At 36.1% G+C, this 11792-nt stretch overlaps 1 protein-coding gene and 1 long non-coding RNA gene across 3 annotated transcripts; one reads left to right on the forward strand and one right to left on the reverse strand.

The window, feature by feature from the left end:
- Positions 1 to 1071: 1071 nt before the first annotated feature.
- On the reverse strand, positions 1072 to 10005 carry LOC103471416 (perforin-1-like). The gene is made up of 9 exons (XM_008420404.2): positions 9696 to 10005; positions 9537 to 9616; positions 7089 to 7134; positions 6677 to 6822; positions 6454 to 6592; positions 6279 to 6359; positions 4338 to 4834; positions 4161 to 4254; positions 1072 to 1536 (listed from the first exon to the last, which is right to left on the reverse strand). The coding sequence occupies exons 1-9, from the start codon at positions 9951 to 9953 to the stop codon at positions 1327 to 1329; spliced, it is 1551 nt and encodes a 516-aa protein (XP_008418626.1). The 5' UTR covers positions 9954 to 10005; the 3' UTR covers positions 1072 to 1326.
- LOC108166311 (uncharacterized) lies at positions 7185 to 9922 on the forward strand. 2 transcript variants are annotated; one of them, XR_001776646.1, is made up of 3 exons: positions 7185 to 7972; positions 9509 to 9758; positions 9831 to 9922. It is a non-coding gene; the product is annotated as an uncharacterized LOC108166311 (long non-coding RNA). The 2 variants fall into 2 exon arrangements; XR_001776645.1 differs by having other exon boundaries at positions 7192 to 7972; positions 9544 to 9758.
- Positions 10006 to 11792: the final 1787 nt, after the last annotated feature.

An 11792-nucleotide genomic window follows, 5' to 3' on the forward strand; every position in this document is an offset into this window, starting at 1 on the left:
TATATATATGATTAATTGCTCTAGCTTTTCTCTTATGTGGTTTGTTAATTTACTAAATTGGATTGCATGTCTTCTAATTTCATACTTAACCCTTGTGACTACAAATGGGGTCCAACTGACCCCATTTATAGCAATCTTAAGGAGAGAAGCAAACTGCCCTCATCCATGGCTCCAGATCTGACAGCTGTCCCTGACTCTTCCTGAATGGAAGCCCCAACTACCAGCTACAGACTTGGTTGATGGACAAAGACTTCACCACCTGATGGTAAGCTGACGAAATCAGAAGGCAATGTCAACATCCTTTATTCTCCATTCAGAATATGACTTTTTGCTTAGACGAAGCAAACCTTCCTCCACGGACTGCAAGGCTATCTGTTGCAGGGATCTGGGGTATGAGTGAACTTCTTCCCAAAGCCTCCCATAATAATAGTGACAATAGTTAGGGATAGAGAGTTGATTATTATGCAATTTATAAATGTATAACATTTGATTGCTAAAATTCTTACTGTTGCTTGGCCCTGCTAAAAGCTTGCTAAACAAAGTATAAAAAATTCTAAGATAAGTTGTGGAGAATCAAAATAATGTGGTTATCAATTTTGAGTTCTTTGAATGGTTGTAAAAAGTAATGGCACATGGTTCTAGAGATTCGAGGGTATTTTAACGGTTACCTAATAGATTGCTTGTTGTTAAATAGAGAGAGAGCTACCATTAACAGGTGTGGTTTTTAGGGATATGCATCTGTAAGGCTACTTGGATGATTGCTCCACTAACTGAAAAAGGTTGTAACATCTGGATTGTAGGTAGTGAATTGGCTAGATGAGTCTCTCTCGACACCAGCTTAAATAGATAGTTCCAGTAATTCTAGTCAGAGTAAGACTCGATAGGATTTAGGAACTTTCCAGACCCGTTAGATGGAGACCTGGTCAGTAGTCAGTCCTGATTCTAAGCGAACAATGCGGGATTGGCTACTGCACAACAATACACTTCATAGTAACACAAATAAATCCTAATCCATAATTACTTCTCTACAACTAATTATACAAGATCTGTTGAAAATATAAAGGCAACAACTTGTAGCAATTTCAACAATTTTATTGTCATTAAAGGAAACACAATTTGCATACATTAAAGCATAGTTATTTCTTGTGATTAAATGTTGCACAGAATCTTGAATTTTTTCATTGTATGATAAATGCACATTTAGCTAGGTCTTTTAACAAAGTTAAATAATTACGTAAAATTGTGAGTTTCTATCAGATTTAGTGAGTTAACGTTACATGATGAAATGAAATGCTTTCATTCCCAAAACTCACCAATCTCCTGTCACTAAGGAGATGGTTTATAACGGCTGCACTTTTCTCCAGTCAGATACGGGTCACATTTCAGCGTGTATATAACATCAACTCTTCCATACTTTCCTTTGCATGTGAAAGTGTGAGTGCCCTGGCTCAGGTATTCCTCGCATTTTGCGAGAAGGTCGTCATTTTTAAAGTCTTGATCCCAAAGCTCAATTTTCAGACCCAGTGTTGTGTCAACCTTCATGAGAAAATTTGAATGGAGGATCATTCAGATGCATATTTTCCAGTTCAATGTCAACTTTTTAATGTGATATAGAAAATAAAACTCTTTTCCATGCATCTCAAAAGTTGATAAATGCAGTGCGATCTTAGCCAAAACACTGTGACATCACAATAAAATAAAGTATACTGTGAAAAAAGAAAAGGTTAAAGAGAATAACACATGACTTAATGAAATACAAATGAAGGGTTTGTATTATTATATGTACAATAATGTCTTGTATGTCTTTTAATTTGTTTGTAAAAAGTCCATAGAGTAAATTATCTGCGTCACAACTTTACCCGAACTTATAAAGCAAAGACACATGGGTTTCGGAGACTGTGTTTTAGATTTGATTTGGTGTTGTTTATTTTGAAGTACTGCAAGAATCACGGAAACAATAAAAAAAATTGATTTATGTTTATTACATATAGCATGCCCCTCCCATCTGCACTCCTAAGCTGACGTGTCTGATAATTTTTGGTTTTATTTCATTCAAATTGTCCTTGCTCGTATTGAATAGGACAGGCTGTTACTATTCTAGTTTTTAAATGTTTATATAATAATTAAACTCTGCTGAGTGTGTGCAATCTTCTGTGTAGACAGGGGATTTGTTACAACACCACAGCACAAGATATACATCAGCTAGGCTGTGTCTGTTTACACAATATATGTGTTCCTGTTCAAATATTTTCAGATTTTTTTTCTGTTTTTACTTTTATTTGTACTCAACCATACACAACTTGAAATGTGCCCGGTCTCTTTGAAAGTTGCTTCAAATGCCCTCATGAAGCCATAAATCAAGTAAAACCAAATTCTTTTCATGCAGGTGCTGACCCAGTATCTCAAAACATGAAGAATCTTTTGCCTGCACAATATTACGGTTGCCAACAAGTGCAAATGCGCAGCAACAGAGAAAACATGCAAACAAAAAGAGACGCAAACAAATGAAATCCAGCAAACGAGATGACGCAAACAAAAAGAAAATGAAGCAAACAAAAAAGAGACGCAAACAAAAAGCAAATGAAGCAAACAAAAAAAGATGCAAACAAAAGGCAAATGAAATGCAGCAAACAAAAAAAGAGACACAAACAAAAGTCCCTCCTGCTTTGCTCGACCAAACTAGAAGAAGATGCCTCATCAGCACTACGGGATATTGAATAAATAAATAAATTACTTTAGTGAACCAAAAATATGTACAGCTATTACCAGGCTTAATATCTGTGTTTCACCTCCACTCCTGGGGGAAAATGATTGACATGGGTTCTCTCTCGGTGTACCGAACCTGGAGTGCCCGGCCAGCTGACAGCTGGCGAGGGGAGCTGGCTGTTATTGCAGCGGGAGCAGACATCTCCAAAAACGTCGGAGTAATATTGTAATTACGTGATTTATTTATGAACCGAGCAGATATTTCAGATCTATACATCTGCATTCTCACCTAAAAACTTTGTAAAAAATCATTTTGTGTAATTTTAAGTGCAACACAGCACAAATAATGTTGCCGCCATTGCTGCATTTCTAAACACCCGTTTTAAAGGATGCAGACCCTAAATTTGGAAACAGCTGTTTCTTGTTTGACTCCCTCTAGTGGTCTGGAGCATTTCCGTTTTCAGCACTTTTTGTTTGCATCTTTTCTTTTGTTTGCTGCATTTCATTTGTGGTTGTAGTCTTTTTTGTTTGCATCTCTTTTTGTTTGCATCTCTTTTTGTTTGCTGAATTTTATTTGCTCTTTGCGTCTCTTTGTTTGTGTTTATTTTTGTTTGCTTCATTTGCTTTGTGTTTGCGTCTCTTTTTTTGTTTGCTGCATTTCATTTGTTTGCATGTTTTTTCTGTTGCTGTGCATTTGCACTTGTTGGCCACCGTACAATATGCTGTTTGTCTGCATTACATATCATTGTATACTTTGAATTGTCTTTTTTGATTTGACTGATTTCTTTCAAACAGATTTTTAAAAACAAGAAAAAAAGCAATCAGTAGGACAGAGGAAACAATTGGGCAAAAAGTTTCTTCTTTGACATTAAAGGTTTGTATTGTACATTTGTTGTTTTGTCAGCCAAGTTTTCATGCTCATGATTTATTTGTAAAAGCAATAAGAGAGGGTCAGCACTTCCTGTCTCAACAGCTTAAGCAGAGCAATGAGTGTGGGAGCCGCATGTCCACAGACACCCAGGTTGGTTCTGAGAGAACCGAACCAATAAAGAGTAGGGCCTAAAGGGAGGTGCTCTTTTCTTGTTAATGTGGCTGCTGTCTAATGCAAGCCACATGTTGAAGGACAAATTAGTTCATGATCAATTATTTAACATCATCTAGTTGCAATGGAAACTACAACATATTTCTCCTATTAAATGATATTTCCACCTAATGTGCCATGTTTGGCAACAAATTGTTTGCCATTCATTGGTGGCACCAATGAACAGATCAGCATTATTTCAAGACTGATGCATAAAAACGCAATTCTCCTCACTTCTGGTAATTTCATTTTTACTTTCGCAAAACTAAATGCTGGTGTTAACTCTAAGTTCTTCTGCATCAGCAGAGTAAATGGATCAGTTTATCTCTTGTTGAGGTTGTTTAGCTAATCTGTGACAATAAAGTTTACTGACCTTGCCAAAATTAAAATCCTCGTTCCACTTTGGATTGTTGGATACGATCATGCGGGTGCTGCGCTTCGTGGTACCATAAAATACCAGGACATAACTGTGAAGTAAAGAGGAGCCATATAAAAGGTGTGCTTATCAGGTCCCATGAGGTCTTCATTTTCAACTTTTACATCAACCCACCCATCAGTCTCATCAGAAAGATCTCCTTTGAGATCGTAGCCTCGAAGAACGGTCACTACCAGAGTTCCCCTTGATGCTTGCAAAGGGCAGCAGTTAGAGGACAAATTAGGGGTTTTACCCTCACAGTGTGGTTCTTTGGGTGATTTCTTCACAGCATTGTCCTTCAAATACTGCTCAATAGCAGCTTTCACCGCTGCCTTTTGAACCTTGCTTGGCACGAGCTGATAGAGAGGTCGAAGGGAGTACGAAACAACATCTGGATGTTCTTGCAGGCTGTTTAGCCAGATCACATAGGATTTGGAATCATTTTGATAAAGTGAAAACTCCCCCACCCAACCATTTCCTCCTGACATCTCTGTGTGGTGTTGGTGGAGACCAGAGCTGTAGTTAGTGGAGGAGTCCTGGTTTTGTAGGACTTTACTGCAGGGTTTCACGGCGGCAGAGAGTTTCACCTTCCCCAAGCCAAGAGCAACACCCATAGATAAACAGTTGTGGACCTGGGTGAAAAAACAGTAAAGGGATTTTTTAAAAATCTGCATTACACCAGACATTTGCATAAAGAGCCAGACACAAGCAGAGAAGATTATGTTCAAGTAGAGATCTCTAGAAATTAAAATGAACAAAACAAACAAACAAAAAAATGCTTAAAGTAGATTGTTGGAAGTGATGAACTTCATTTGTTAATAATATAAGTGCAGCCTAAGAAACATCAATGTTAGAATTAAAAATATTTGATGTGATTAATCTGATTTATTTATTTCAAAAGGGGTTTTAAAAACAAGAAAACAAGCAGGAGTAGGGAGAAATGAACACTTATTTAATCCCTTATCTCAATTTAAAGAAACCTATTACTTACCGACTCAACAAATATCTAAAATTTGTCATTAAAATCATGTCATAATACCCACATGCCTGTTCAATATACTGTGTTAAAGCGTCAACAAATAAATTGTATTACATAGACAAAATGGTTACAAACTAACTCATTGCAAGACAAGAAAACCACAATAAAAATAATTTGCTCTAATTTAGGGTAAAATACCATTAAGACTACATCAGGACAGGTTGGCCATCTTTGTCCAATGTCCCTCATCAGTGACTGGCTCTCCAGTAGCTTTCTGGTTCTAAACACCAGTAAGGCACTAAGACTATGATCACACTGAGTTACAAAAAAAATATTGTTTGGAAATTGTCTCTGTTTTTTTTGTGTGTTTTTTTTTTTACTGAATTAGGACTATTTTACACCTCTGAATCCAAAAAATGACTTCTATGTTTCTCAATCAGGTCATGGTTTTATTCTAATTTGATTTAGAAAAGTCTTGTCTTCTGACTAAATTGATGACATTTTAGTGACATTATCAGTTTATTTATGTTAATATTTCTCATTTAAAAAATGTTTCAGGAGAAAAAAAATGTTTCGAGAGTGTATTAATTAAATGATACAAACTTGGATTTCTGTAAGTTGAGTAATAAATGCTGATGAGGGTAAGTACATGTACATTGAAAATTATGTCTTCATTGTTCATGCAAAACTAAGGGCATGAACTTCCGTTTCTTTGAATGCCTCGTATGCTCCTCAGCAGGGATATCTTTCTTCAGAGTCCAACAGTAATCATCCATCATGACTTCATCCCAACATAATATGTAGCTTAATTCAGAAAGTTGACCAAGGTGGCAAAACCAGTGTGATTTGTGGAATCAGCACATCAAAATTACCCTGAAACAGTTGAAAAACCCAGACAATTTTTTGGCTGTTGACCAGGGATTGCTCCCAGGTACTTACATCAAAAAAATCACCCAGACAATTGCATTCTTCTGCCCACTAGAAAAATCAAAGTTTAAAATATCTAGCTGTCACATTTGACTCATCATTAGGCGTTAGAATCATGTTAGTATCATACATGGTTGTGTAAAAATCGGTTGTTTTGTGCATTTTATTACCTCACTTGAGGTTAGTCCATTCAGGGAAGACAAACAACTTCGTGAAGATGTCAGTCGTCTCATTTGCCCTCCAAGATTAACCTAAATAAAGTTGAAAGTTCTTTAAATTGCTTCCTTGCAGATTAATGTCTGACTGTAACTAAGTCAGAAGGTGTGCGCGTGTGAAYGTTCTCACCAGTTTGAAGAAGTGTGTGCCATAGGTGTGTATGAACTCGTCGTAGTCATGCTTAGTGGAGGAGTCGTAGTGGCTTGGAAGGATTTCTAAATGCTTTTTGAACTCTAAGCTTAAGGAAGGTCGGACTGACATACGAAAACTAGACACCAAGACAAAAATTACAGTTTTTTCAATAACCRTGACCTGTCAGAACTCAATGAGAAAAGTTTAATTTCCATCCTACCTATAATGGCTACAGRKGACACTGTGCATGCTGAAAGTGTAGCGATCCTCTTTGCTCCTTTCTRAAGCGAACTTGTAGGCTTTGGAGCGGGTTCCTTCCACATCGAACTTGCCAGACTCCAGATCTATTGGAACATCCAAGCCAACCTGATGAAATACAGACAACACATGTAGTTAATAAGGTGTTAAATAAGAAGCCATTTTTTTGTTATCACTCTGCTAACCACTTACTTCAGTTCTAACTGAATGCAAACTAAAAAGATAATAAAATTATTGGAAGAGCACATATTAACTGAAATGAAATGGTGAAAGAAAGAAAATGAACCAGCAAGGTTTCTATCAGGTTTGTGTTATCAAAACTCAGGSCTGCATTGAAAATATTCTGAAATGTTCAGCTTTGAGATGTTTCTTACCGACCAATCATTGGAGTCTTGGGATGTGTAAGCCTGAACCAGAGAGCTGTTGGGACATTTTAAAGGAAGAAATCATTACTAAACATCTATACATTTTAATAAGGTAGTTAAACTTTCTAGTTTAGTGAAATTGTGAACTTAAACTATTGTTATTTTAATACTGTTGGAGATCTACAGTTAAGGTTCGATGATGCAGGAGATCCCAGAAGAGTCAGCGAGTTAAAATCAACCAAGGTTTWTTAAACAGTACAAAATATATCTTGGAGATCCATTTCAAGCACCAAACATGCATACAAAGTTACCCAAAGGCAATCCCAATGAGATCTTTAGTCTCTTTGTCTTTGTCTCCTACTATATAGCCCCCCCAATGACTGTGTCACTGTGCTCTGTGGCCTGACCCCCACCCTGCTGAGTGCTGGCTCAGCCTTTGGTTTTAAGGCCAGTAGTCATACAAAGTTTTATTGAAGCAAACAGCTTTGATTGATCTGTAATCCCAGTTCCTGTCCCGGGACAAAGTTATAAAATTAACAACCATTTGGTTCATGTCCTCTTTACTCYACATTTTGGTTCCTGTCTCCTAGCTTGGTTAGGGCTTCCAGGATGTTGTTATCACTTTCCTATGCAAATCAAGCTTCCAAAGGCCAGACTCGCACTGGGAGAGAAAAAGTAGAACAGAGCAAGGCCCTACTTGTAGTTTCCTTGTAACTCATCAAAGTAAATTCATGATTATACATCAATGTAACATTCAACAAAAATTACTTTACAATATTTCCACAATACCTAAGCCTTATCAGGCAGGTATTTATAAACTGCAGTTAAATTCAATAACTTAGAATATGCTTCCATATGTGGCTCAGTTGTCAGATTAAAAGTACTCTAAGCAGGTATTTAACACACTTTTCATGAAACCCACTGCATTAGAAAATATTTTATTGGTTTGCTGTGTTATTCCAATTTTCAATGTTAGATTTGCATTACTTGTAAGTTGGAAGTCCTCATAATTAACAGAAATAAAGGCTTTAAAATGAATATGTGTGAAATTATTCTAAGTAAAACTTGTGAAACAAATTGACTTTTCAATAATATTCTAATTTAGTGAATGGGTCTGTATTTGCCTATTTTTTCCCTTGGTAATTTTAATCAACATTTATATTTTGATCATAATTTTCCTATTTAATTATTTATAGTTATTCACAGTCAAACTGAGGATTGGAACTTAAGCGCATGTCTTTTTGTGTGTGCGAATATATGTGTGTGTGTTTTAGGACTTCTCACCTTGTAAGTCCCCAGAAGAAGTGCTGTCTTTRACTAAGTTTAAGACTAAGGAGTGACTTGAATTTAGGTTGGGTTTAGGGTCAGAGTCTGGTTTTTATATGCACAAACTAAAGATGTCAAGTTGTCTTGCCGCAACAGACAAAGTGAAATGGACATGACGTGTGAACTATGGAATGAACCCGTCTCTCCTTCTCTCCAAACACAGAAATGGTTTGATTAGAGAGAACCTGTTTGACTTCAGTTTACACCATAAAATATATGAAGGTGGCTCGATTTAAAAATGAAAGCCTATCTGCTACTTTGAAATGCAATTAAAGTCAATAAGAAAGTTATATTTGTTTTATCACAGAAATTAAAGTTCATAAAGTTGATTCAACAACAAGAGACAAGTTGTTTATACATTGTTTTTTAAGTTTTGTTTGCGCATTAATCTTGAATTGTGAGTTTCAACTTAATACTGGAATAAACCAAATAATCTTTTCACAATATGCAAGAAAAACACTAACTTCACCGAGTTAAAGAACATACATTTTTGTATTGTTTTCACTTGCGTTATCAAGTTAAAGTAACTACGTGTTTTACATTTAAATAATTACAATTCTTGATTCAACTTGATTAGAACAAAAATTATGATTTGCTAATTTAATAAACATCACAATAAATTCTGCTCAAAAACTTTTAGCAAAGAGATACAACTTATCAAAATGAACATTTGCCTTAATAACACACTAGAAGATAGTAGACACAACTAMATGTGGCCCAAATGCTTTACAGTACATTAGGCTGCCCCCGCTCTGCAGAACATGATCAGTGCTTTGGTCGTCATGATGCTGTTTCTAACCATAACTGTGAACTTAACTGAGAATAAAGGTGAATTTTATTTATTTTTTAAAGAATTATAAATTTGTTTTGGGTGACCTATGAAGTCAACTGGTTGCACTTTAATATATTTATAAGTATCAGACTATCAATATAAATACACACCACATTTTTCATATGTTGCTTGCACTTCAGAATTATCCACTATGTGTTGGTCTACCACATAAAGGCCCAATAAACAGACAAGGTTGATTGGAACATGTAATTGCAACATGTGAAAAAAATCCTGTAATTGTTAATTTAATTATGTGACTCAATGTTTACAGTGTTCACAATCCGGTCTAAATACTTTACCCTGCAGAGGTGTGATGACTGCTGAAGATGTCAGCACTGCATCGACTGATGGCACGCCAGTCCACAACAGAAGATGGAAGCTTAAAATGAAGAAAAGTTGCATTATTGTTAATCCCTCAACTCAGATGTGCAGCTGTTTATTGATGCATCTTTCATTACTTTTTGGAGGACATTGTTTTGAAGAGCATTGGGACAGAGAACACAGGTTTTGTTGGGGCTCAGGTAAGTCCTCATATCCATCACATAAGCTCCTTTTCTCTGTAGTCTGACTATATCAAAACCTTCCCCCACCAGATTGTGGCCTGGTACAAAAGGAGCAGCATCACACTCTGTTTGGGTCCCAGTCCGACAGGACAGAACAGAGTGAACAASAAGGACGCTCAGGAGAAGAAGAGCTGAAGTTGAATCCGGCAGCATCGCTGTAGTCGGAAGCAAAAAGACAGAGAAAAGAAATTAAACAGTTTTTTACATAATGCATGGCATTTTCCTTATTTGTATGACTTATTTATACAACATTATATAAGAAAGATACTTAAGGTAAAAATGTACATAAAAGTTGAAATGCATGTAAATGCATAGTTATTTCAATATTTAAATGTATTTAATACATGGGGAAGTAATATTCAGTCCATTTACCCATCAAGTCTGAATTCTATTCAATTCAGTTTTTTAGTCCTGTGTTAGCAGCACATCCTGAATTTATTTTAATTTATGCTACATATAAGATTCTTAAAATGAATGGCACTGTAAACATATGACATTTAAATAAGTGTTTCAGTAAGCTTAAGGTTTCCCCCAGTGTRTTATAAGACTGGCGCCTGCCATGCTTTACTAGCCAGGCTAAGCGTTGCTTGTTTATGGGTTTAGGAAAATAATATATATATTTTTAAATTGCTTAATTCTTTTTTCTTTTCTTTTTTGTTTTAAAGCCAGATTGCAAACGTCTCTGTTGAGCTGAGCGTTTCACTGGCGGAGCAGATTAATTCCTAAAATACAGGTTTATAGAGGACAGGTTTATACGTTAAGCGTTTAAAGCCAGAGAGCRGACCAATCACAATGCTGGTGCCTCTGCACGTTGCCTCACGGGCTGCCGCTGCTTGATAAAGTTTACCTCATTAGTGGTTAACTGACCAGTGCTAACCTCATCATGCAGGTTCAGCCTGGTGAGGAGCTTTCGCTCTCGTGTCGTAGTCACGCATCACACTGGTTTTATATAATTTTATTATTATTTTTATTATTATTTTTCTGGTTACATGATGCAACAAATCATACCAAACACTTTGCCCACTTAGTCAGCCAGAGTTAATGCGCACGGTCATGCGGATATCTGAAAATCTTGTCCCACTAACTCCAGCAGCCAAAACTTTTTCTGTATGAGGCCTTGAGCAGAATTTGACTTAGGGGTCCATTTTGTTGATAAAAATATAAGCACCTCTAACAGCTTCTGTGTGAGATTTAATGAAATCTGGGAGAGGGAGAGTAGTTGAGTTGGTCAATCTAAAAAGCCATAAGCTATAATTGCAGTTTACTAATTTGTATTTGTGAACAAACAGAGCTCAAGCGCAAAGATTAAACTCAGAGCATCAGATTGTTCCTGGGTTAACAAAACAATCTAATTATAAATATTGTTCTCTGAACTTTTAACAAAGTAAACTTACCAGCTCCTTAAAGTCTTATGCTGAAATTATTAAATCACATTTAGCAGCATTGATAATCTCAATAACAACACAAATGTTACATTTATGTGTCTATGGTTTGTGCTACAAATTAGCATTTATGGGGCCTCTGAATCCCCGGTGGGGCTTATGGAGCTGCTGACTTAATTTGGATTGAACACAAGTGCATATAATTGATATTTATTTTAATTGTATTTTTTGATTTGTTGTTTTTTGTACCAGTTKTGGGCTAGATGTTTTCCTGTAATATATAATTACCCAGTAATATTTTTATATTTCCTGTCTACTTAACATCTTTTAATGCAAAAACATGGTGGACCACTGGTGGACTGCTTTGGTGTCCCGACCACCGAGCTTAGCAAGTTTTCTGGGGGAAACCCTGAAGTTAATATCAGATTTTTTTGTTGGAGCGTATTTGTTCATGGGAGCAGCAGTTAATGATGGTTGAAACATGAGTAAAGAGTTCTAGTTAACACAAAAAAATTCGGCCAGTAGATATTTGTGGAACAAAACAATAAAGTTCATTCATTAATATGTTTTTGTTCCCATTTTCTTATTCAATATATTCCTTTTGTCTTAT

Source organism: Poecilia reticulata, linkage group LG1 (assembly GCF_000633615.1).
Source record: "Poecilia reticulata strain Guanapo linkage group LG1, Guppy_female_1.0+MT, whole genome shotgun sequence".
NCBI classification, from domain to species: domain Eukaryota; kingdom Metazoa; phylum Chordata; class Actinopteri; order Cyprinodontiformes; family Poeciliidae; genus Poecilia; species Poecilia reticulata.